Here is a 27,025-nt window from a genome sequence, read left to right on the forward strand (position 1 = left end):
GTCAATCAGCCTTCCAATTTATTATTTTATTTTTTGAAGTTTATGGATGCGGGATAGGCACACCCTCGACGTTGATATCCAAAGCACTGTAAAATTACTAATGAGGGTAAAATGGATTAACCTTTTTGATCATTGCAGTCTCTACTCATGACATCATGTAGCCATGTACTAAACCTTATTTTGAGGTATTTTATTTGTGCCGAGGTACTAATTAATTTATATAAAAAGAAATTGTGTATGGGAAATCAGCATAAGATTCTGAGCAAGGTGCTTTACTTCCATTAGGTTTGGCGTAAGAAAAAGAATGAACTTGAAGGAATACTTGAGCTCCACTTTAAAGGTATAGTTGTCACCTCAGTGGACTGGGGTCCTCTTGGCATATCACTTCACAGACGCGAATGCTGCTCTTTCTTTCACCGTCATGTAAAGTTTAACCTACCCCTAAGAATACAATACGATAGCATTAGAGATCTCACTTGTGCAAGTACTCCTTCTATGTTGCGTACCGTATTTACACGAATGTAAGTCGACCCCCCCAAATAAAAAAACTTCCGAGGTTGTTTAAGCTTGGCCTTGAATAGTTGAAGGCGATAGCATTATCTTGTGGCCGCCGTTTATCGCCAACTGCACGTGGTCATGCCTGTGGGCACATTCCAAAACTAAAATGTATTAGTCACTGGACTACTCGGCCACACTTGCGCCATCATCCTCACTAGTGCTGCCATCGGATCGCTGCTGCAATCCCACAGCACGTCATTCTAACGTCGTCGTCCAGTGAAATCCCGCACTTCGCGAACAGCCGCCTCACGACATCGTGTGGAACAGCTGAAAATTTTCCTCGCTGCAGCTGCCACACCTGTATCACCCATTGCGAACGTCGAACTTGCGGCCGGTGCGCGGCTGTTCGTTTCTTCGGTGTAGAAGATGGCAGCCATCTTGAATGTAGCTGTGTACGAGTGCCTGTCGCTTGCCGGACCTGGAGCACAAATGATGACTGACGAAGCACTACATTAAAAACTTGTGAAATGTGGCCGGCAGTAGTCAAATGCGTCAGAGCCAAAGCGAAACTACCTATGCGTGAATGGCGTCGGCTCTTCCATCGGCTACCGACACTCCCCGGCACCGCTGCCATTCCGGGTGGGGGTGCCGCCTCGATTGGAATAGCGGCCCTTCCATCAACTGTCAACGCTCCCTTAAAAAAAAACTTATGGGACGCTTGAGCTTCCCGTGGAACGCGATTGCGTTATAGGGCCGTGGGTGCCTATCAGCAACCGCAGTCAGCAGCCACGTGTGGGGAGTGTGCGGTGCCAGTTTGCTGTTTAGCGTGCGCGGGCAGGGGATGCCAGTTCTGCGCGTTGACATAGCAGCTTCTCAAGGCCAGCACCAAGAGTAATGCGACGGAGCCACGCAGCAAAAATGCAACCACGCTGTAGCATGCCTGATATCTTGTTTGTCTCGCCTTTACTTATAGTACGATGTTTTCGTTTTAATTGTAAGTCGACCCCCCCCCCCCCCCACTTCGTATTTTCAGAATTTAAAAAATAGGTCGACTTACAATCGTGTAAATACAGTAGCTTCTGCCTACATGCCTATAGATGAGGAATTCGTGTTTCTCTACTTTACATTCAGAGATCGCGGGAAGTCCTCATACCACTCCTGGCACAGTGGTGCAGTGGTTACCGATGTGCCACTGTCCCAGCAGGTGGCTGCTTCAAACACTGCCACTGGTGGGGTTTGTGAGACCCAAGTTGCTCTTCCCAAAAGAGAGAGAGAGAAAAACTTTATTTGGTCCATTAAAGGTTTAGCGTTCGGTCTTCGTCTTCATCGCTGCAGACTTTTGACCTTCAAAGCAGGGTTGGGCCCCTAGTCCAGGGCTCCACTGAGTCGCGCTGCTTCGCTTGCGTGCTGCACCATTGCCCTTTGGGTGGTGAGCTCGCAGCTGGTGAGCCGGCTCTCCCACTGCTCCGCACTCGGGGTTTTGTGTTGGTGGAACGTGTAGTTTCGCTTATACTCCCAGGTTATATGGTAAAGCGTGGGGGTTGTCCCGCACCTCGGGCATGTGTTCCTATACTGTGTAGGATACATCTTGCTAAGTATATGTAGGTTAAAGAATGTTCCCGTTTGCAGCCTCCGCCAACTAGCTGCTTCTTGTTGTGTTAGGCCCTTATGTGGCGGGGAATATCTAATTCTCCTGCCTCTTTGATAGTTTAGGTATTCTAAAAATCCGATCTCCACGGTGCTGTGCTGTCCCAGGGCGTATGGCCGCTCGGCTCGGTACGTGATCTTTCGAGCCAAGCTGTCTGCCCTTTCGTTTCCTTCTATCCCCGTGTGTGCCGGAATCCAGATTAATTTGCGGGTTGCTGTTTTTCTGAGGTGTAGTGCTTCGCGGAGGATAGCTAAGGCAGCCCTGCAGATTTTACCTTTCGTATAGTTTCTGCATGTCTCTTTTGAGTCCGTTAGGATGACCAATGATTCGTCTTTTCGATAGCCCTCAGCCGCTGCCAGCGCAACAGCGACCTCCTCCGCTTCCGCTATCCTGACGCTACGTGTAGTTGCGCAGGTGATTAGATTGCTCGTCCCAAGCAACCTCTTGTGTCCAGTCGTTAAGTTATCTGCCACCAGCATCCCACCTTCTATGGTGGGCACGTTGTGATGACATCACAAGGTCACATGACCTGTGGCAGGGGGGCCACTTGCTTTTTCACTCGCAGTGCAGCTGCCAAATTTTCTGCACCATGGGCGCCTTAACACTTTCGCGTTATTAAGGGGGGAAGAGGGTCTTAGAAAAAAATTTTTGTTAATGAAGTCACAGTTATGAAATCTTCAGAAAACATGTATTTTTGCATGCCGATTCCAAATATGTCAGTCAATTTCATGTGCAACAATTCCTTGAGCACTTATGCAGTATGTTATGTAACTTTTTGTGGAGAGCTTTCAAGAAATTCTGCTGCAGGGAACATGCTAGAATGCATTTCATTGGTTTCTGTTGACATTAAGCTATGCAATAAAGGTAAAATTATCATCGTGCCTGTCATAGAAGTTGAGTTACAGGATTTTGAAGTTGTCACTTCAGAAACAGGAATACAAATTTTTCTTCTCGTTTGTGAAGCACCAAGTTTAAAACCCTGTAACTCAACTTCTATGATAGGCAAGATAATAATTTTACCCTTATTGCATAGCTTGTTGTCAAGACAAGCGGACGGCATACATTCTAGCAAGTTCCCTGAAGCAGAATTTCGTTAAAGATCTCCACAAAAAGTTACGTAACATATTACAATAAGTGCACAAGGACTTGTTGTACATTAAATATAATTACATATTTTGAATCAGCACGCAAAAATACATGTTCCCTGAAGGTTTAATAATTGTGGCTTCATTAATAAAATTTTTATTTCTAAGACCAGCTTCCCCCCTTAGGACAATAGCTCTAAGACCAGTGTTTCTCCCAATGTAGCTTGCATGGTGAAGCGGCAACAACGGTAACTGCTTTCGGAAAATAATTTTAAGGGAACATTTGTTTTACATTTGTGTAATGTAGTTTTGGAACAGTTGGCATGCTCTGCTTTGCATTCTTTGTTACTACTTTGTTGCATGCCCTGAATTTGTGCTGTCAATTTTTTCTTTGCAGCGTGGCATTCGTGTAGGGCAAGATGCGCTTGACAATGTGTACTGGTACTTGGAAGGTAAGATGCAAGGCATTCACCTTCTTTATCATTATCTGCAATTCATCTAAGCAGTTCACTTTGAAAAGGGACTGCACATGTTTTTTTTTTTAGCCTCTCTTTTCCTTTTTCATGTCGAACTGGCATACCCTCCTCAAAAAAATGAATAAATCTTTTGTCGTGGTCTCATCTGTTGCATCACATTTGAAAGTTTATTTGAAGCAATGACCTTGAAAACAAACTCAAGTGACTGATTTGATTTATAATTTTTGTTACTGAAGCAGTAATCTTCAGCGTTTTTTATTATTATTATTATTACTCTGAAAAGGAAAAGCTGGTTATGTGCAGTGTACGCAGTTCATTTCATATTTTTTGCAGCAGCCAGCTGCAGTGTGCAAAAAAAAAAAGGACATTGCAAAACGGATAGAAAGAAGCAAGAACATTTAGAAAGCAACTTATGGAAGCCATCAAACGGTTTTTACTGAGCAGGCTCACGTGAGCTGGCAAATGGAAGGTCTCTCGTTCTCTTTAATGGGGGTTGAAATCTAAAGCTTCATAACAGGGATTTACAACTACTGAATGATTGTTTGGCAGAAGTGGTAACCGGTTACTGCCAAGTAAAGTGGAAGCAACAGTTTTTTTTTTAGCTCTGTTCTGCCTTAATGTTACTGTGGTTGTCCGTTTGACATAATGTGCTTGCTCTAATGGGCTTGAGAATTTGGGTGCTGTCAAAGCAGTGTGTGTGGCAGCACTTTGTTAGCCACGAGTATATTTTGTTAAGAATATACATCAAGCGTGTTCATTTGTTGTGCATTTACAGTCGAACCCGCTACAACAAACGCCGCTTCAACAAAATTTTCACTTGAACAGAACATTTCAGATTCCCTGTCAGCTAGCCATAGAAAACAATGCATGCTAGTTCTCGCCACAACGAATTATCCTTTCAGGTGCGTTTCCGCTTCAACAAAATTTTTGTTCATTGGAGATGGGCTTAACATTTATTTTACGACAAAACAAGCATAGCGTTACCCGTCCATACGTTCATGGCATTTAATTTCACCGAAAATGCTTGCTGGAATCGATGTGTGCCTCATAGTGCATCGAGTGCGAATGGGTGGCGCCGTTCGATATCGTCCGCCGTCCGTCATATCGTGCGATATCGTCCTTCATCTCGACATAGAAGTGCAGCGGAGGCGGCCCGACACAGTTCGTTTGTCTGGTGTTTCATTTGTATTAGTGTGCTAGACTCGACGCTAGCATTGCAACGCCGTGCAGAAAGCGCAAGTTCCTTTCTTTGGAGGATAAAGCATGCATAATCCGAGAGGCCTCAAGCGGGGGGAAGGAAGGTGACATTGCTGCGGAATTCGGCATCTCATGTCCGCTAAAAGGACGCAAGCCAAGATGACCGAATTTTTTTGGAAATAATTGATATTTTTGAACAGTGTGGTCAGATCTTAGATTTTTGGGCCGATTTCGCCACAACGAAATTTTTCGTGCACCTCGAGAATTTCGTTGTAGCGGGGTTCAACTGTACTACCATTCCCATGCATGCAGTGGTAGTAACTGTCTACTCTTATCATTAACTAACGTGACCGATTTCTTTTTTTAAAAGTTGCTGTAGGTGCTCACTTCAAGAGGTGTTCTGTTCAAGTGCTTCAGGTGCAATTTTAATCTGTTCCCTTGGTCTGCACTGCCCTATGTTGTTCTCAAGTTCTATCCACACCCATTTCCTTATTTTTGATGATCAGTTAAGTGCATTCCTGAACAAATTTCCTGCACTTTCTTGGCACTCAGACCTTCGCCTGTATCGGGAGCTGTGCCCCAAGAAGCCCCAACGCAGCCGGGAGTGGGACTGTGTCTGCCTGACAGTGTCGGACTGGCAGGGCTTCCTCAAGCAGTTCCGCAAGTCCTCCAACCCGCGGGAGAAACAGTTGCACGCCTTCCTTTCGTCGCATCTCTTCCCCATTGTCCAAGCCCAGGCACAGGTGCGTCACTAAGTGCGGCTGGTTCGCCTGGGACACCTGGTGAACTGAACCTGGATTTTTTTGTATGCTTCATAGTTTTTAAAAACCCCCGAGGCGAAAAATGCATTTTTGCTATTTGTCATGTGGTACATGAAGTGGTGCAAGTAGCATCCCGTCAGTATGTTGCTGGTTCTCAGCTTATGGTATAGTGTGCGTTATGATCTTGGAATTCCTTAGTCAGCAATGTGCTGCAGTGTGGCCGTAGCTGCTCTTATTTCTTTCCATTGTATTGTCATTATCTCATTCATGGCTGTTAACTGGTGCTGATTCGTTCTACTTGTATTTTGATGTGTCTCAGGAGGGGAGGGGGGGGGGGGGGGGGGGGGGTGTTTTCAAGATGACTGAGGTACGCTGGTTCCGACGCCCTTATCTCGCATTCTCCCCCAAACATGCCGGCAGTGCTTACCTCTCACACACATCAGGTGTGATTTCACTTTGGCCTGGCCTTAGTAGTGACATCTTCCATAGAGGTGGATGGCGAGGCGGCATCCCCTCACCACTTACACCTTTCACAGCCGCACATGGCCTTGCCGATCTTCACAAGCCTGCCTTGCGTGCACTTTGCGCATGTTTACACAGCAGGGAGCGCAACATATGCCAGGACGAGATTTTTTTTTTGTAAACCTGGGTAATAAATTAGGGGTGCGCAAATTATGCAAGTAAATACGGTACTTGAATTTTGACATTTTTTAGGTATCGTTTGTTTGTGTGCTCTTTTCTAGAATGTGCATTAGGCAGGGAGAGAAGGAAACCAAGAAATGCAGGTTCCTCACCATCTTATGAAAGCCGCAGCGGTTCTCCAGGGTTAAAAAGGTTAAGGACCCCTGCATAATGTCCCGCATAGGTCTCTTTTTGTGGGCATGACACCACCAGGTGTGTGTGTGTGCAGGCATTGAAGCGCGAGGAGCGTGACCTGGCAACAGAAAACCGTTGGCTTCTGGAGCGGGAGCGGAACGAAGTCCTCGCACTCCCTCCCAAGCCCAGTGCCAACATGAAGTGCAACGGGGCGCCCTCGGTGGACAAGGCGGCCACCGAGCCGCAGCCCGCGGCTGCAGCCGATGAGTGCGGGCCCAAGGCCACGTCGGCCAAGGAGGCTGTACCGCCTTCAACCTGTCCCGAGGCCGCCGGGGCGGGCAACATGGGCCGGCCTCCCGGCACCCCAGTGTCAGCAGCGGATGTTGTGGCGTCTGGCGGGGTTCTCGTTAACGGGGGCGGGAACCTGCCATCTGTCACTGGCCCACCCTTGCCTGACAGTAAGGGAAACCTCACTTCAGTGATCCGAGGAATAGTAGATATAGATATTATATTGGGACTAGAAAAAAAGAAACAAGAAAAAAAGTGTCCCAGCTCGGGAATAGTAGACAGTAGAATCTTGGTGACATGAATACCCGAGTCGCAAAAAGTATTTGTGCAAACAAAAACTGATGGTGGCGGGGTCATACCCCAGGTGTAGCTCCTGAATTTTGGTGGAGGCTGAATGCAAGGAAGTCTGTTTGCTGTGCGATTTCAGCACAAGTTAAAGATTCCCAGGTAGTCTAAATCAGTCTGGAGCCTTCCACATTGTGGTTCCATGTGTCGCTTCGGGATGTTAAATTCTACGTGACGCTACCACAAGATGAAAAAAATTCATATACGAAGCGCAGGAAATCCATTCACGCAAACCTATTTGCAGCCAGTCTAATTTAGTGGCTGCTATAGTCCACCACTCACTGCTCACAGTGCGCACTCCGCGGCTTGCATTCGAGGCGGTGGCGAAGTGAGGCTGCAGCTGCGGCTCCTGCATTCGTTTCATTTGTCATGGTGCGGGTGAGTGTTTGGAACTTGCAAAATTCTGCACACTAGCTAAAGAGCCACACCACTGATATTCCTATCAGCTGTGATCATATCATGAAGATTCTGCTTTGCTCCTCTGGTTGGATGCACAAAGGAAGCAGACTATATTTCTTTCCTTCTGGTTGGTGTGTGCTGTGGTCTTGGGAAGTTGGCCTGTCAAGTAGCGAGGGTAGAGATATATGCACTCATGCATTGCAAGGGAGAAAGGCAAAGGGATAGGATGAACGGTTGATTCAGAGTTCTACATTTGCTGTGCATGTATTATACAACAAAAAAGGGCGCGGGGAGTACAGCGGCCAGTGACTGCCTGGTGCAGCATGCCAAGGTGGACAGCGCGAGGGCGGATCATAGTTAACAGTCAGCACGTATGTGTGCTTGTCTTTACTTGGCTGTGTGCTTTGCACTTCATGCAGTCTTCCTGCCATTCCCAGGTGCAGCACCAATGTCCATGCTGGGCGATAATCCCGGGGACATGGTGCCCAGTGGCAAGGAGAACCCTGGAGCCATGTCTGTGCAACCCCGTGAGTCCCTGCGATCTCTCCGTGTGTGTGTATGTAGACATGGCAGCGACAGTAAGTGAGCAAAAACACACCTTGATGAAAAAAATGTGAACGGACTTGGACCAGACAGTATAGGTGTGGACTTCCAGCAGAGCCAGGTGTAGGCAATGGAGTAAACATTGCGCTTGCGTTAATACAAAAGGAAAAGGAAGCAAGCCGTTATGTGTACATCATGCACCGTTGTTTCCTGTAAAAGTTGCTGGTGGCACCTACTTCAGTTGTGGTGGGTGTGCCACACTAGAACACTGCACGGGCTCGGGCTTACCCGAAAACCAAGGCTGGCCCGGCCCGCGGGCCAGGGCTGGGCCTGGGCTGGGCAACGCAGATTTTTTTGGGACCGAGCCAGGCCAGGGCCTATAGAAAAATCTGGCCCAGCCTGCGGTTCAAGCAGCGTAGGTTTCCTCTGGCCCCGGTTGAGCCCCTACTCATTGAAATCTTTCATCACACCGGACAACGTCCCACTTTCCTTCATCTCGGAGGCCTATTCAGTGGTGAGGAGAGGAAGTGCATCTAAGGCTTAAAAATTTGCATTACTCTCTCGTAACTATCCTGTGAGGTTCTTTAACCTCGTGTAAAAATGTACACCTGACCTTCAGGGCAAGTGTTCAGCACGTTCGCTTTATCGCATTGCAATTGGCCTCTGCCGGCTATCACAAAATTGTCGGATCATGCCATGGTACAGCAAACACTTTTCGAAGCGCATAATGCTAAATGCTGGCACCGTGGACATATCTGACTGCACGGCTTTGTTGATGACGAAGAGCAAGCAGGCGGGTGGGCATAGACAGACAGACATGTGGAATGAAATTTAAGACTATACCCCAAAAAATCTGTTAACTTTTTTTCCCACGTAATGAACCCGCCTCCGAAATGGATGTAAACTTTTCTGGGAAAAACATGGTCTATTACCTGATTGGATGAGAGAGCTGTGCCTTTCACAGTGCTGCAAACAGTTTGTTAGATGAAGCATAGGGAACATCTTTAGTGCTGTTTCTGTTCTTTCAGTTTTTGTCATTTGTGATTGTCAGCATCGTGCCATTTTTCTTCATCCTCTGCAGCCTCCGATGCTGCGGTTGTAGCAGCAGGTGGCGGTCCCATGCTGCCAACAATGCCCACGCAGCAGCAACAGCAACAACAGCCCATGGGGGGACCGCTCCAGCAGTTACCACCACACCCTCACCACCATGCGGGTGGCACCCTCACCATGGGCGGGGGCCCCATTGGGAGCATCCATGCACCCCACGGTGGTCCCAGCGGGATGTCCCCTCACTTAGGCCCTCATCAGCAACATGCGCCGCATCCTGGCAGCATGTGTAACCCGCTCGCAGGCGCGGGTCACATGGCTGGTGGCAACGTGGCTGTCGGAGGAGGAGCGGGCGGTCCCATGGGACCTGGCATGGGGGGCCCACAGGTACTGCCGGGAAGCATGGCGGGCATGCATAGGCCACCTTCGGGAGCGCCCATGTCCTCCAGCGGGGGCGCGGCCGGCTGCCCCATGCCCCCACAGGGTGCCGGTGGTGGTGGTGGTGGTCTGGAGGCTCAATACATGCAGCAGCAGAGCCAGATCTTCGTCTTCACAACGAGCATGGCCAACCAGGCAGCTGAGGCAGTGCTGACTGGCCAGTGCCCCAGCATCATCGCCTACCACTGCACCCAGCCGGGAACCAAGCGTATCCTGGAGGTGAGCACGTGAACAGTGCCTGTCGTGCTCAATAAGAAAAGAGAAATCTGGCCAGCACCTAAGGCATTCTTTGTTATACAGGAGAAGCTCAATGATTTGGATTTTTTGGGACCGCACAAAGCATTCATGTTCAGAATTTGTATGATCCAAAAAAGCCAACTTGAATATGAAACCATAGAAGGGTATACAAGCTCTTTGTTAGGCTTGCTTATTTGGGGCTGATACAGTTGGTAATGTTTGTTTCAATGTTCTCTTCCCTGGATGTTGCCAAGTACTGTGTGTACTGGAGTAACAAGTTCACCTCTTCACGTTTTCCATTGAGAATTTACTTTTTTTTTTTAACCTCACGTAAACAGTGTGCACCTGACCATCAGGGCCAATGTTTAGCATGTTCACCTTGTCTTTCCCTGTTTGGCTGCTGCTGCTGACTGTTCCAGAACTGTCGGGTTGTGCCGTGATACAGCAAGTATCTTCCGAAGTGAATAATGCTAAACACTGGCCAGACCCAAGCAGCACGCTGACAGTGGCCCGGAACTGGTTGAATACCGGGGAAAATTTGTTACAATAAAGGCCTATAATGGGATCTGAATGGGGCACTACCTGATCCAGTGATCGAGCCAATGCAAACGACTGGCTTTCCAATCAGAAGCCATTAATGGCATACAAGGTTATAGATTGGTCTTAATGGCATTCTTTGGCTATTCACTTTTAGCTATTCAAGATTCCTCATTGGCGTATCTATCATAGAGAGCCAGCCCAACTTGGCGGCTATCCAATAATTCCCGCCCAAGCTTATCCACTGCTTGTTTATCAGAGGCATCCAGCGATGCTCGCTGGTTATCCAGTATGTCCCACCCAAGCTAATGCACTGGTTGTTCGCCAAAGACATCCAGCCACTCATTGGCTACCGAACATTTCCCACCCAAGTTCACCCGCTGGTTGTTCACCACATGCATACAGGCACACTCACTAGCAGTCCCATTAGTCGTTCCCCAACAGTGCTTAATATGCATTCTGTGCTTGGCACATCCAAATCCATCTATGACGAATGTTTCATTTTGGCAACCATTGTCTATGCAGTGAGTTTGTAAATGCCGCACTCTATTACATGCATTGAAAATGAGCAAACCAGTAATTAAGTTTAATGTTTGAGCATTTTTTAAAAACATAACAAAGAGCCACAGGTCTAGGTGGGCAGTGGAGGCTGCGCGGAAGCGATTAATTAGTCCTGTAGGGTCTCATCAGGGCTCAATTGCCTTGTCAAAGGTCCACTGCTGGAATGGAGGTTTGAGATTCTTCAGGACTTAGCTGAGCTCGGCATCCGTGCCAGAATGCTAAACTTCCTTAAAGACTTTTTGTCTAACCGTTCATTTAATGTCCACCTAGGCTCAACCTTTTCGAGGAATTTTATTCAGGAAAATTGAGTACCTCAAAGGTGTATTTTAAGCACAACTCTCTTTATTGTAAAAATGAATTCTCTTAGCAAAATAATACTGAGGTCTGTTATGTATTCACTTTATGCAGATGACCTCCAGATAGCTTGCACATCTTCCAACATGCCAACATGTGAAATACAAACACAATGAACAATTAACAAACTGGCATCATGGGCAGACACAAATGGCTTCCGGTTTTCTGCACAGAAAACAGTAGCTATTATTTTCTGACTCAAACGAGGATTACAGGCAGATCCGACTCTACGCCTGAACGAAATCGAGTTGCCCGTAAAAAATGAGCACACATTTTTAGGCATAACACTTGACAAAAAACTCACTTTCCTGCCTCATATTAATGCATTAAAAAAGAAAACTTCCCGATCACTGAATATACTAAAAGTCCTTTCACATAATCGCTGGTGTTCTGACTGGGCAAGCCTTCTAAAAATTTACCGCTCTGTGGTACGATCCTGCTTAGACTATGGCAGTATAGTATATAGGCCAGCAAGGCCATCGTATTTGAAACAACTCGACCCAGTGCACAATTAAGGTTTATGCCATTCAACTGGTGCTTACAGGACGTCACCTATAAACAGTCTTTATGTTGAAACCAACGAGCCGTCACTTACAGACAGAAGAGCCATGCTCACATGCTCGTACATTCTAAAAATCCGTACACTGCACAAACAAATTTGTTACCCCGTCGCTACAGAGTGCCCATCAAGAGTACTCTTTAACAATAAACCACAAGCTACCCGTCCATTGCTCTTATGATTTGAAGACGTGTGCCAGAACCTCGGTGTACTAGACATATTGCCAAGCATTTCTCGAAGGTGAGGTCCACTTCCGCCATGGTACAACTTTCCGGAGATCTGTGATCTCACTTACAGACTTCCGTAAAAAGGCAGATTCCGCAAGAACATATAATACAAGAATTCCTCACACTTGAAGAAAAGTACAATAAAAACGCATCCTTTTATACAGAGGGTCCAAAAACAGACACTTACGTTGGAAGTGCAGTGGTTCAGGGGAATTGGAATAAAATAGTAAGACTTCCACAGTGTGCTTCCATCTTCACTGCGGAATGTTACGAGATCTGTGTAGCCATAGAAAAAATAGTAAATGAGAATTTCGGCAACAGTATTATTTACACAGACTCGCTAAGTGTGCTCACAGCCCTTCATTCTAAAAATGCAATAACTGCGCTGCTCGGCGACCTCAGACAAAACATAACAACAGCCATAGCTGAAGGACAAAACATATGACTGTGCTGGGTACCAAGTCTTGTCGGCATAAAAGGCAACGAAAGAGCAAATTTGTGCGCTGCTCAAGCTTGTGGCAAGCAAATAAAAAATGTAAATGTGCCCTATAAAGATTGCATGAAATTACTACAATGTAAGGGAAGGAAAATTTGGCAGTCCACTTGGACAGCGAAGTAAATAACAAGCTACACTTAATAAGACCAGTTCTAGGTGAATGGAAGTCGTGTGTGCACAAGAAACATTTCAAGGAAGTCATTATCTGCCGTCTCCGTATAGGCCACACACACATTACACACAACTTTCTGCTAACAAAAGAAGGCAAACCAGTTTGTGCATGTGGAGATGAACTTATTGTCAATCACATTTTAATTTCATGTTCGAAACTGGAAAAGCTACGGAAGAAGTGCTTCTCTCCGTTTTATAACCAATGCATCCCTTTTCATTCATCACTGCTCTTAGGTGAAAGTGCAGTTCTGGACATGTCCTGTGCTTTTAGATTTTTAACAGAAGCTGGTGTTCTTAAAAATATGTAAAACATGACCCAGTACTTTGCCTGATGCACCTCAGCCACTTTCTCATTCCTGAGAAAAGGGCTGAGGTTTTTTATTTTTACTGGTTGGGGCCTTCAGTCCTCGCCCAGCCAGAAACGGCTGATGAGGGTACCCAGCCTCCTTTGAAACCTTTAATATTGTCCATTTGTGAATCTTGTTTTTCTCTCAATACTGGGCAGAAGGGTATCACCTTTTAGGCTCTCTACAGCGCCATATTTTTTATACCTTTGTAAAAATCTACAGAAAACAATTCCTTATACCTTGAACTTGGCGCATGATAGCCTTAGTTGCTTATGCGCCAGTAAACAACACAGCACAACAGCATTGAGGGCAGGCCCAGTTGCTATCCCAGCCTGGTGACAAGCTGCGGACAGCCGCCTGTCGATGTATGCCGAGACAACGTGCACAGCTGTCTCTTCCTTTTCGGTGACTGCACCTGAACATACAAAGAGCAAAAGAAAACGTTATTTGGCAAAATGCATTTTGGACAATAGTAGCTAGGACAGCTAGTACATGCAGTAAAGATTAGAAATAAAGATATCACCTGTAGCCCCTCTGCAGAGCCTTGTCAAAATAAAGGCTTTCTTCTGAACTTTAGCTGGTCGGGAAGGCCCATGATAGCCATTACAACGCGGTCCTCAATCTCCGGCAGCTTGTGGCCCTCTAGCTGGATGAGCTACCGGCGCTGAAACAAGAAGCAAATAATTATGAGAATAGCAATTTGTAATCACAAAAATACAGTGTCTTCTGCGACAAAACAAACTGCTCGGCCAGTTGGTCATGTATGTTAAGTCTTACAGTGCAAAAAGGAACAAGCTTGAAGAAGCACGGCGATCCTTGTTCTTTTTTGCAAAAACGTGATATCTGCATGTCTCAAACCTGTTTCAATGAGCCAGCCACTTTCTACCACGACCTAAAGACTGCATCCCCACAGAGAAACTTCTGGATGTAATTTACAAAACGCCATGCTTCATGTGCCGGGCATCATTCATCGACGAGACAGAAAGCCTCGGTCAGAGAATCGGGCAACACAAGAATAACGTCCGGTCAGTGAATTCAGCAGGCAGGCAACACCATCACTGAGCACCGTGATCGCATCAACCACAGAATCACCTTTGGAGAGGAGAGTCTTCATTGGCCGTGAAGCTTAATGCGGTCATGGTGAACCACGTTGAGTCCTGGAATATCCGGCTGACAAAGGCAACTGAATAAAGCTCTGGAAAAGCTCCGCTCCGCGTACGTTGATAGACTTCGCCATGTGTTAACAGAACGAAAGCGAAGGTGTTCCCTCGAGCTACTGACTTGCATTTCAGTCACCCTTCAAGAAGAGACTGAGTTGGTCTCGAAATGTTTGGTTAAAGATAAATTATTGGTTGTTTCAGTATTTTTCAACTTTTGTTTCCTTTAAAAATTCTTCTTCGACTACACAACAACTGAACAAAATCTTTTGTCAAGACATGCTCTGCACCGGCGATGCCACTTGGAGAGAAATTTGCATATGACGTACAGCTCAAAAATTGTATGCAACGTCCGCCGGTAAGGAATGAATGACCCATCGGTTTGCTGTCATTAAAAATGTGAATGGGAAAAGGAGCAAAAATTGAAGCGGATACAGGAGCCCATGACAGCTGTATCCCATCTGATGTGAAATATCACACCCGAAGAAGAATTTCTTGAACAATATATAGCGTCCACCGGTGCGCAGTGACTGATGGGTTGCTGCTATTAAACAAAATCATGTGCAAAGTCAGCGATAGAACATACGAATGAAAAATTCACCTATGCTGAGTGTTTCACCTGACTTTCCGCAATTTTTTTCAAGCAGGATTTTTGAGTTAGAAGAGCTTTTTTCGGCATAACATTGACAGTGGTGTAGTGCGTTAGATTACATTTATAACGAGCTAATTAGTATGCTGCTTAACTAATTACTTTTAAGCTTCATAATAATTGAAAGCCGTGCAGCCCACGGTAAGTAACCTCCATATATTGTGAATTTCGAAAACTCTCTTAACCTGGGCGCTCTGGTCCAACAAATTTTGGCAACATCGCGCCAAATTACGTGCACTTTCGAGAAGCTTCCAGACAAAACAACTTCTCCAGCCAAAATAGCAAACAGCCAGAAGTTGTCGGGGCCACAGCGCCGAAGGTAACCACATTTTCAAAACTATAAAAACTGATTTGGATATTACTTACGGTGGGTTAGCGTCTCTCAATAATTAAGGTTATCGGGAAAATAATAATAATAATTATAATAATTAACAGTTATTGGGAAAAAGTTAATTATTCTATAGTTATCAACCAACTTGCTAGTTAGCAAGTCTTTGTCACGGATCTCCCTGGAGAACACTCCCCGAAAGAATGGACTAGGCGACAGGTGTACCTACACAGACGCACATTTAACACTCCCTACGTGACATACAACCCGGGAACACTGCTACTAGTGTCTACTACTAGCGTTTTACTGTTAGTGGTTGGCATTCGTGCTCACGGTTGGTTCGATGTGGCTGCGGTGTTGTATGGATCCACGAGCCGGCGTCGAGCCGGCGTTCGACGTGCTTGGGCTGTCGTCGCTGGCGGCTTCGATGGCTGCGTCGTATAAGCTCCCGGTCCAAGCGCCCGTGGAGGTGATGCCGGTGTTGGTTGTGTTGGGGGCACCACCCGGATGGGTGGCAACAGCGCTGGAGACACTCTTGGCCATAGCAGGCGGTAGCGACCTTAGTTGACTCCCCGGAACGGGCTCAGGAACGGCAGGAAGTCCACGATGCGAAGTCGTAGAATGCGAGCTCACCGGAGCAGTAGCCGGCGTCGCTCTCTTCCAGCCGAAGCGTCCCTGACCCGCCGGAGCCTCCGCTTCTCTGTTCTTCCCTCCACCCCCCGTGCCTCGCTCTCCCATGCCCTTTTATAGCCTTGGCATTAGATCACGTAAGCCTTGTCGTCGTCTTCTCCTTCTCTTCTCCACCATTCATATCTTTCCACCTCAGCGAATGCTTCTTCTTCATCTTCTTTAGTCTTCGGTTAATCTACGTCATCCTTATCGCCAACCTCTTTGTCTTCTTCACACCTCTTTCCTTTATAATTTTATTTTACACTTCCTATTATATGTGACAGTCTTAGCCGTGTTAATATGTGTTACATCACTGACAATGCTATGCCGGAAACAGCGCTCTTGGGGCCCAAGAAGCCTATTTTAAAAATTGCTGAAAGTGTTATGTGAGCTAACTCATAACGACACGCATTCTGCAGATTGCGGGTCGCAAGATTATGTACGTGCGAGCAATACCTACAACAATTAAAATAAATATACGAGAAATGTACTCACATATCAACCAGGTGGCCCCAAGTGGTTGCCGATACCTATAAAAAATTATCGACTGCAGAAGGGAAAAACCGGGTCCGAAGGGCTGTGTGCTCCGGCAGTCAACCGAAGTAGAGGTTGCAGTGGGAGCGCGGCAAGCCGTGAGAAACAGGCGGAGGGTGGACAGAACACAGAAGCCTTAAAAAACTCTCAAGGTCAAGAGAAAAGAATTTTGTTCTTTGTGACGATGGGGTAAAGGGCGTTCGGTGTGGGCATTAACCTCTCTGTGACCAGGCAACGCGTTGCGGAGGAGGGGATTGAAAGGATAGTAATGCGAAGGGCCCCTCGTGTGCCAGGAAGGAGGGGAAGGGGCAAGAGTTAAAGAGGTGGAGAAAGGAGGTTGCAATGCAAGTTAGGGAGGTCGTTGAAAAAAAAAAAAACTGGCTGCACGCAAAAACTGCAAAAACTGGCTGTGGCAGGCACCGGTAGACCTTTGAAAATGTTCACGGAAAAACGTGTCCGCGGCACTCTCGAGACGTGATCGTCTGTAAGCGCTGTGCACTGCAGCGCACGGCTCCGCCATGAGGGCTAGAAAGTAACATAGTTTTGTAGGATATTTCTGAACTTTAAAACTTCACTGCACATGAGAGATATTGGTACCTGCCAACGTCGCGGGCTACTTCTTTTATCAAAGAGAGCTGCAGCAAGCAATTAATACACAAGACAGAACAAATCGACACGCCAGAAATGCAAACACACAGTGAATGAATAAGAATATCTTGGAATGAGTGAAGATAATCACATTAAAGAATAATTAAGCAATAAAACAGTATATAAATAACCAATAAGCAAGGCTATGTTTGCAGTAAGACATGTATAATAACCACAAGCATATGCGTGAAACTGAATGCAGTTTAAAGGGCATGACATTAAGGTCATGATCACAGATCCAGAGGTAAAGCGACAGATTGATTGAGACAGTCTGGAAAAAAGAGTGGGCCATACGTGAATTGTACAGTTGCGAATCGAATAGCATTGACCACGCTCCAGTAGCCAAACTTATATGACGCATATGGAAGTGGACATTACCGTGTTTTTACATTTATGGAAGCAAATGTGTTCTCCCGATTGTGCCTAAATGAAGGTAGCAGCCTTTCTATTTTGGTTACAATATGCCAAGTTAGAGTTAATTGGAAACTGGAGCCTGTAATCAAGATATTAAAAAAAGAGTGCCCTAGCAAGGTGCGCGAAACCAACTAGTGGGTGCTGCTGTGAGCCGTGTGACCGAGTCTGCAGCATTTTTTACATCCTGAAAAGGTGTTCAGTTCTTAGGCTGATTGGCTATTGTTTCATATATTTACCTAGGAAAAATCGCGTGATAGCAGTAGCTAGCTCCTCAAGACGCACGCTCTCTGCAAACAAAATCCGCTCATTTCCGGAGCGCTGCCCCGACTCGATCGGCTTTGTACTTGCAGCGGCCGCTATGTATGTGCCAGCAATCTGCTAACCCGTTCGTTGGCTAGTTCCTTTAGGAGGGTAAAAAAATGCTATGTAAATGATGCCTTATTGACCAGGCCAGTATTTAAGAACTTAGGCTTATCATTAACGGTAATTTTCCAGAACGAACAAACTATAGACTATGCCCCACGATTCCCAGCAGTGCAAAGATGGTTTAGCTGAGACGCTTTCATAATATTTGCCCACGGCTTCAAAAAATTTTTATACGTAATAAATTTCCGGTGGGTGAAAAGTAATGGAATACATATTGCTCATCCACTTTTCTTAACCGCGCTGTAAACGTCATGTAATGCTAAGAGGATACAAAGGCACCTCGATCATGAACAATGCTGGGGACGCGCGAAGATGGCTTGCGAACTTAAACAGATGAGCTTATATGAGCGATCACAGCAAGAAGAGGAGCACAAAATGCGCGAGTGGTCGTATCCAAGTAAATCTTGTCTGTATAGCGCATGATGAGGTGAAGCAAAATGACTTAAGCACCACACAGTAGCTTGAAAAGTTTGCATGGAGTAAATAAAAACTTGCAGCACAGTTTTGCTTGTGTAAAGTGATCGAATGTTGAGGCGGTCACTGTAGTGGGAGCAAATTTTTCAGACTCCTTCTATTTTTACAGTTCCAATTTTTTAATGTAGCGATGACGACCTTGTGATCGCTAAGTGAGTTGTTGGATGCTGAATATCATGGATCATACCTTATCGTGCACGCCACCTAAAAGTTATGGGTATACACTTGTCACATTGCCTCAGGCGAAAGATGTCGAAAGTGCCCTCTGAACTCGAGTGCATGCTCACAATTGTTAAGCGGCTTGGGGCCATGCGCGAAGAATCACAAAGGCACTCGAGTCGAAATCCTTGCGACAAAATTAAGTTCGTTGGCTAGAAGACTCTATAGATTACAGAAAACGCTGCACTAATTCGTCGCAAGCAGAGCGCCGCTTCTGAGGGCACAAGATGCTGGCTGCCCAAACCACCGAATTTAGGTGACAGCACATTCGAGTGAATCTTAAGCGGAAAGTGTTTCTGAGCACACGCGCGGGTGGATCCGTTCTCTGTCTCCTCCGTACATGCGTCGAGCGCGTCTCCTCATTGGCTCCTCTCTCCTGCACACCCTCCACCCAGCGGGCCATTCGCCGCTGCTCCCACAAGTGCCTACTTTGCGCAGGTGAGGCAATGGGCCCTGCAAAAGTTGCGCCGAGTTCACGCTGCAACTCATAGGGCCCCGCATTTCGTCACAGCGGGTGGACGAGGGTTTGCACTGTGACCTGTAGAGTAATTGGGGAGGGTGCACGCGGCGCTCGTTTGCCCGAGCTTGGGGGCGGCTCAATCAAACTTGGTTAACCCAGCGTACAGCAATCGAGAGAGATAGAATGGAAGATTCTGTTGTGCGGATGGCGGTGCGGTCGCCACCGCCGCCGATGACGCGATAGTGAGGGACTGAGGAACAAATACCGCACGCTCAAAAAAGTTTCTCATCAAAGGCCTGAGTACATACGCATAGCGCGACCGGCTCGTACAATCTTGCCAAACCGCCCGGCCGCGCTTGACACTGTTTACTTTGAGGAGTCGCACATGCACATGGCTCTCACCGCTATATTGACAAAACTGAAAAATGCATTCCCAGCTGTCTTTTTTTCTCTCTTTTTGGGCACTGCGGCCTAAGCAAAATCTAGTTTGCATGGTTTATGAAGTAGAATATTATAATACTTGGCTCGGGCGACATCACACGTAGAGACCATGATCAATGTTGACAAGCCATCAAGATTGCTGGGAGAATATTGACCAAGGAATGCAAGGGTGTATGCGATTTCGGGGGCCAGTCGTAACAGGCAGGACAATATTGAACAATATATGCCAGGATATGCATATTTCTTATGAGCGATTGTTACTGGTGGGATAAGATTGACCAACACATCCAAAGGTGTGTGCTAGACTGGCTACCCATCGCAACCAAATTGTACCAAGATATGTCTGATGCTCACCAATCAAAAAAATTGGCGGCATGACAACATCGACCAACGAATGCCATGATGTATGCCGCTTTAGCTAGCTAACGCAACTGCCCGGACAATACTCGCCATAGAATGCCAAATTGTATGCGATGTTGGCGGGGCATTGCTTCTGGCTGGCCGTCGATCGTTGTTCACGAGGGAATGGCAATGTTGGGGTTTAAAAGAACGTCTTCTTGAGCGAGTTGGTCACAATTCATCTTTGGTGCTAGGCGCGAACACACACAGAACATAAGGAAGGGAACGGGACAAAGCGCCACTTACAACTGCTTTATTCGGAGGCACATCACACACACTTTCTTCAACGCAAGGAACACAATCAAATCAGGATCGATAAGCACGTGCACTGGTTAAAAATTTCTTTTCCGCCTTATATAAAGATACGGATGGATCACTGATGCACATGTTTCCTTTCTCTCCGATAAAAAGAGCTTCAATTAGTTCCCGAGCTTTGGTATCTTTACTGGAAGCTAGAATCCTCGCCCCTGAAAAATATGCCTCACAGGAGCGTGACGGGCAGGACCTAATATGCTTGGGTATGTTTGGCCCTTCTTTATTTTGCTCTAGATTTTTCTCATGTTCCCTAATGCGGTCATTGACGTAGCGCCCGGTTTGCCCTACGTATGAGTGACCGCATGAGAGGGGAATTTCATACACCACCCCTACAGCGAACTTCAAAAACGGTCACCCATGCTTAGTGCCGCATCCTTTTTCCTCTTCACGTACTCTTTCACGTATCTTTATATAAGGCGCAAAAGAAATTTTTAACCAGTGCACGTGCTTATCGATCCTGATTTGATTGTGTTCCTTGCGTTTAAGAAAGTGTGTGTGATGTGCCTCCGAATAAAGCAGTTGTAAGTGGCGCTTTGTCCCGTTCCCTTCCTTGTGTTCTGTGTGTGCTCGCGCCTAGTACCAAAGATGCAATGTTGGGGAATAAAGAGCATAGCCGGGCCATTCATGGATGTGTTCCCGTATCGCATTGCCGTTATTGGTCATGTATTGGCAAGAACGGGCCGCCACCGTAGGACCACGGATCGCCAACGTGTTTACAATATCGGGCTGATGAGATGTGCTGCCTGGGGACATGAACGCAAGTGATGTATGGACGTAACTTGTTCACCACATGCTTTTGTTGATGACAGATGGGCGGGCAGCCAGGTCGGGAGGTGGGCAGACAGACGGTCATATTATATGAAATTTCAACTCCTACAACAAAAATCTGTCAAAACTTTTTCTTGTCCCACCTAATGAACCCTCCCCCTAATTGATGTCAACTTTTCTGATAAATTAAGTTGGTTCATTGTGTGAATAAATAAGGTATCCCCTTTTGAAATATGTAAAACTTGATCACAGGTTTCATCACACACTTATGCTGTCGACAGCGGTTGCTCTTCTCACCAATCGCCGCATTAATCTTCGCTGTCGGATTATTTCTAACGTGTTTATTTCATCATCAATACCACCAATCCAGAGGCTGCAATGCAGAGTCTGAAAATTCGGTCGGCGACTGTATGCTGCTGCTGAGGATGCTTAAAAACCAACTTAACCTTCTTTGTATTGTCTGTAATATGTATTCATTTTTTTTTTTTCAAGAAATGAAAGTATTTAGATTGGATTCTCGGTCTGTATGGTGTGCCACGAAACGCTAAAGCGGCAAAGAAGCTAAGGCAGTCCCTCTTTTCTTGTGCAGAAGCATCCGCTCAAGATCCAGCAGTTCAGCAAGCAAAACCCAGCTGCCTGGCTCAACAGCCTGGCGCAGATGAAGCAGCGTGGCGCTGCTGCCATGCCGGGTGCTATGGGTCCTGGGGGCGGGCCCCTCAAGGGACCGCAGGCGTTTGGCCCCGGTTTCTGCGGCCCACCCCACGCGTGCGGTCCACCGCATCCTGGAGGCGGAGGTGCGGCTGGTGGCTGGCAGCAGCAGGAGACCTGGGGCGGTGCCCCCTACGGTCCTCCAGGCATGGCGCCACAGAGGGGTCCGGCACCTGTTGCAAGCCGCGGTCCTGCTCCCCAGCAGGGAGGGGCTGGATCCCATCACCCGGCGCATCAGGGCTGTGGTCCACCCAATGGCGGCTGCTTCCCGGCTGGTGCAGGAGCGTATCCAGGCATGGGAGGTGGAGGAGGTCCCCCGGGCGGTTGCGGTGTCAATCCGGCCCAGATGGGTGCTGGTGAGTGGCATGCCTTTCGCGTTTGTGCCAGACGTAAAGATATCGTGGTTCAAATTCGGAGTATCGAGCACTGTAATATCGAAGCAATGGGGATTTATAATTTTAATTTGGCATTGAAAATCACACAAAACAAGCTGATACAGCATCCTGCAGTGAAAACTTGCCATTATTGATGTATATCACCATGTGACCACATCTCAGTAGAATATTGTAGAAACTCAATGATAGGATCCCAGTTGATACGAATTTGCCAGATTCTCTGGCCAGAGTGCATTGTGTGCTATGAGCAAAAGGTCGATGTTCCGAATGCTACGGATGATACAAATGCGCGAGGCCGCCGCGGTGGCTGAGCGGTTATGGCTCTTGGCTGCTGGCCCGAAAGACGCGGGTTCGATCTCGGCCGCGGCGGTCGAATTTGAATGGAGGCGAAATTTTAGAGGTCCGTGTGCTCTGCGATGTCAGTGCACGTTAAAGAACCCCAGGTAGTCGAAATTTCTTGAGCCCTTCACTACGGCGTCTCTCATAGCCCAAGTCGCTTTGGGACGTTAAAACCCCATAAACCAAACCAAACCAATGCGCAAGCTTCAAGGGCACCCTCCAGCAATATAGCAGTGCTTGTATGTCACCTGTGTCGCGATTTCTTGTTGCGTGTTATACACACTGTGAGAATTGGTATACGGACTGTGGCTCGTCCGATGTCGCGAGGCACCAAAAACTCCCATGGCGGGACATGCTGGGCGGTCCTCCATTGCTTTCCTACATGAACAATGATAGTGATTTCATTTTTCACACAAAAGCCTTGAAAGGGGCATGGGTTACACAAAGAAAACAACAAGAAGAAAGTGTGCCGCTGGTGCACAAAGCCACTATGGCATCTGCGCACTTGGCTGTGCCCATTCCGAGAAATGACCTCATGGCAGAGGTAGAGCTTCACTCTCATGGATTGTCAGCGGTGCTTGTCTTCTCCTTCAAACGCGGGACCTCACAAATTTTTTTAAGCCAAGTCATAAAAAGGAGATTTTGTCCTGCTTGAGCAGAACTATGGGAATAGAGGTGAGCTCATTATGCAGCTGGGTGTGTTCTTCAGTTGCACCAGTTATCGCCTGCGCTGCATGCATTGGTTTCAAGCTGAAAGAGCTTGACCATCTACTTGGTCAAATCTGTGCGCTTACTGTATTTACTTGAATGTGACGCGAGTTTTTTCCCAGATTTTTTCCCCTTAAAGTCTACCCTTGCGTTATAAGCAAATACCGCACATCTATTGGCCTAAACCAGTGCCGTGGCGCAGCCATTTCAAAACAATCAGCTTGGTTTTGGTTTCCGCAGTTTGGCGACCTTATGCTGGCAACATGGTTGCCACGGAAGCCAAACCCTCATCCATCCAAAGTCAAAGCGTTGTTCTCTGTCATTTTTCTGTGTTCTTTGCGACCTCGTGCTGAACGTGTCGTCGCGTTGTGTTCTTGTGGCGTCGCTCGCGGTGTATTGATTCAGTGCACATGATGGCAGTGTGTCGTGCTCAGTACGACGCTTGTTTTAAGAGAAAAGTGATCCTGTTAGCTGAAGAGGTTGGGAATTCTGTGGCAGCTCGAAAACTTGACCTCAACGAGTCAACCATCCGCGGATGGCGGCTGCAGTGGAAGGTGCTTTTTAAATGTGAGCCCGACCACAAAGGATTTCGTGGGCCTTGCCACGGCCATCACGTTGAGCTGGAGAAAAAAAGTGGCGGGCTTTATTCTCGAGCAGCGCAGTCGTCTCATGGGGGTCAGTGTCGAGTTGATCCGTTGGTAAGTTACTTGGGAGATGGGAAGTTCAGAGCATCTCAGCCTCCGAAAACGAGGAAGATGAGTAAACATGTTGGCCACAATGTCTATTAAACGTACTTTGGTTTGCGTCCTTAAGCCTCGCGTTAAATTCGTGATTTTATTTTATCCCTCTGGGCAGTATGTAAAGTCACCCCTCGCATTATATTCGCAGTTGCGTTACATTCGAGTAAATATGGTATCTGCCCAAACAAGCGCAGGTAGGCGGTTGCACCTTGCGGACTTCAACGCTGTATACGAGCTTCTCATTAAAGCCTTTATTTTTGCGCTGTGTCTGTGCTAAGCTCACCACTGCCTCTGCGCCTTCTTTTTCTCAAAAACCGACGCCAGCTAAGGCAAACTAATACAGTAAAAACCGTCTGCCACCAGTGCACCCGCACACAGCTTCGGCATGATCGGCTGTCGGTGGTTAGCGCTCAGCAAAGATGGCCTCCTTACAAAACTGAAGGACCGAAAATGCAGGAATTACCATATTTGTGGGCACAAACTTCGCGACTGGCTGATCTATGTGCCATAATTAATGGGGGACACTGGTAAATGAAAATGAAAAATTGATTTTTGGGAAAGGAAATGGCGCAGTATGTCTTGCATATCAGTGGACGTAAGTGAAGGGATAAAGGAGGGAGCAAAAGAAGGAAGTAAGAAAGAGGTGCCATAGTGGAGGGCTCCGGAATAATTTCGACCACCTGGGGATCTTTAAGTGCACTGAAATTGCACAGCGCATGGACGTTTCGCCTCCAAAACGCAACGCGGTCGGGTGGTCGGGTTCGAACCCGGGAACTCCGGATCAGTAGCCGAGCGCCCTAACCACTGAGCAGGGAGACACTGGTCTTGAAACCGTTTTCCTTAATTTCCAAGCAAAGTTAATAAATCTTTGCATGCTTATGGAGATTTTTCTGCAGATTCCAAAAATGCTGTTATCTTTTGTGTACTAATTAGTTCTAAGATAATTACAAACAATGCACTAAAGTTTGCAAAAACCATAGGAAAATAACTGCTCAACAAAAGCTTATTATTTATACATTGCTAGATACTAGAAAGAATAAGGAACACAATGTTGCAAGCAGTTGTTGATTGGATGATTATTTTTGTTATTTTATTGCAGATTTAATTTCGGCGGTCAAAACATAAGAGCACAGTGGTAGTACAAAAAGCAGCCTAGAAAATTTCAAATATAAAATTTGAAATCTGCTTGCAACATTATCTGAATTCATGCTGAAAAAAGAATTATTGCTCTGTCCTCAACAGATATTGAGATATTGGATTTGCTAACTTGGCAGGAGTCCAAAATTCACATTTTGAGAAAATGACCAAAAAATCTAAGAGAACTAAATTTCATGGGTGATGACAATAAATATTGACATATTTGCACATGTAAGTGGCTAACAAGCCTCAGGCATGTAATCTGAGAAAAAATTTTCACATGTATGGCCCTTTCTCCACACCTGCTGCCTGTTTTCAGATGCACATTTGAGTGCTGACACCTTCCTTCAGTGCAAGTCCTTTTCTTGGCTGCATTAACTTTCTTGTTTTTGGTTGAATCTTTATAAAACTGTGCACTCCTCAAGATTTTTCGGAGGTTATTTCAAGTGTGCTCTTAGTTTTCAGATAAATAAACAAATTCATGAGATAATTAAAAACCATTGTCTATTTCTTGGCACCACATTGGAAAAAAACAGCTGCCTAATTTAACTGTTATGCCGCTGTTCTGATCACAAGCATGTCTGTTCGAAGTCTGCCACGCGGTCCTTCGAAGGTTTTGCATATCCAAGATAACATCAGCTGATGTTATCAAACAAGATGCCACCAAGAAATTGGCGACTATGCTGTCAGCTTTTTCTCTTGAGTCACTCGCGTTAAGCGCTGCCGATGAAAGCTGCAAGGAACCATTGTCAATGCTTGCTGCCGATTACCAACTTGGCCCTACTGCACACTGACGCGACGGTTCGCAGTCTGTTGCCATGTGCGCTACGCTGTTGCCCGTTGTCATCGGCGTCAACGACCACAGATCATAGCTTTCCGCCCTGCTGCCTATTTTTTGCACTTCTATCGACGTCACAAGCTCCCTGCTTCGACTTTGCGATTGCTCACGCTGATAAATTTTTCAAAATGGCGGCACCCCAATGCGACTGAAAAAGGCGGAAATTCAAACTGGCCAATAAAGAGCACTGATTTCGCCACGTGGTACAAGACAGCCGATCTCGAGGCCGCGTCTTCATTTTTGTTTTTGGCATTTTCACGGCTTTAAACGGGCGCAGCGGCTGCCTCATTGGCGTGAAAAAAAGCCAGCGAACTCTACTATCAAACGAGGCAGGAGAGAGAGCATTATGGCAGATGATTTTGAATTGAGGGCTTGACTATACTGAAGCTGTTTGTTTATTGTCTGGCAGCTTGGGACTGTGTTAGTTTTTAGTTCATGACTTTTTGCTGCATGCTATCACTGTCGTGCTCGCTGTTTTGGTTTTCAGCTTAGGGACACATAAAAACAGGTGCACCTAGTGATTGAAAAATTTTCGGTTGAAATTTATCTACGGCATTTCTAACAAAACTGCTGCAGAATCGGGTACCTTGGCTATGTCTTCTGTTGTGGCAAGCAGCCAAATTTCAGTTGTCTGTCCTTTTGAGTTGAGAGGGTGTGCTTCACCATGGCTGTGCAGGTGTCAAGGTGCCCGACGAAAACCTGACACCACAGCAGAGGCAGCACCGTGAGGAGCAGCTTGCCATGATCCGCAAGATGCACCAGCTGCTCTTTCCTGACCAGCATGGAACAGGCAATGCCTCAGGGCCGCCCAGCCAGCAGCAGCAGCAGCAGCAGCCGGGCCCACCCCAGCAGCAACCTCAGGGCGGAGCACCCAACCGACATCGGGGACCCGACCAGTTCGGGCCCTGTGGAGGAGACCACCAGCATGAGGGTGGTGCACACCCATCCATGCAGCACCAGCAACACCAGCAACACCAGCAACACCAGCAGCACCAGCAGCACTTTGGGACAGGTATGTATGCCATATGTACGTCATGCGTCGTTGCATATAAGTTTACCTTTTTGTTCCACTAAAATAGCCTTACAATACAGTCGAACCCCACTGCAACGAATGTCGCTTCAACGAAATATTTCCAATTCCCCTTCAGCTTGCCGTAGAAAGTAATGGAACAAATTTCTCATCACAACGAACCATTTTTGGGGCGCGTTTCTGCTTCACGAAATATTTG

At 46.7% G+C, this 27,025-nt stretch overlaps 1 protein-coding gene across 4 annotated transcripts in view; it reads left to right on the forward strand.

The window, feature by feature from the left end:
* LOC144110563 (uncharacterized) overlaps positions 1-27,025 on the forward strand; it is a 146,265-nt gene that overhangs the window by 107,380 nt on the left and 11,860 nt on the right. For all 4 annotated transcript variants that reach the window (XM_077643572.1, XM_077643574.1, XM_077643573.1 and 1 more), the window contains 7 exons: positions 3,629-3,683; positions 5,457-5,647; positions 6,576-6,939; positions 7,951-8,040; positions 9,138-9,760; positions 21,521-21,995; positions 26,473-26,808. In XM_077643572.1, the coding sequence (XP_077499698.1) occupies positions 3,629-3,683; positions 5,457-5,647; positions 6,576-6,939; positions 7,951-8,040; positions 9,138-9,760; positions 21,521-21,995; positions 26,473-26,808 (2,134 nt within the window). The remainder of the gene's footprint in view (positions 1-3,628; positions 3,684-5,456; positions 5,648-6,575; positions 6,940-7,950; positions 8,041-9,137; positions 9,761-21,520; positions 21,996-26,472; positions 26,809-27,025) is intronic.

This window comes from Amblyomma americanum, chromosome 11 (genome assembly GCF_052857255.1).
Source record: "Amblyomma americanum isolate KBUSLIRL-KWMA chromosome 11, ASM5285725v1, whole genome shotgun sequence".
Classification (NCBI taxonomy): Eukaryota; Metazoa; Arthropoda; class Arachnida; order Ixodida; family Ixodidae; genus Amblyomma; species Amblyomma americanum.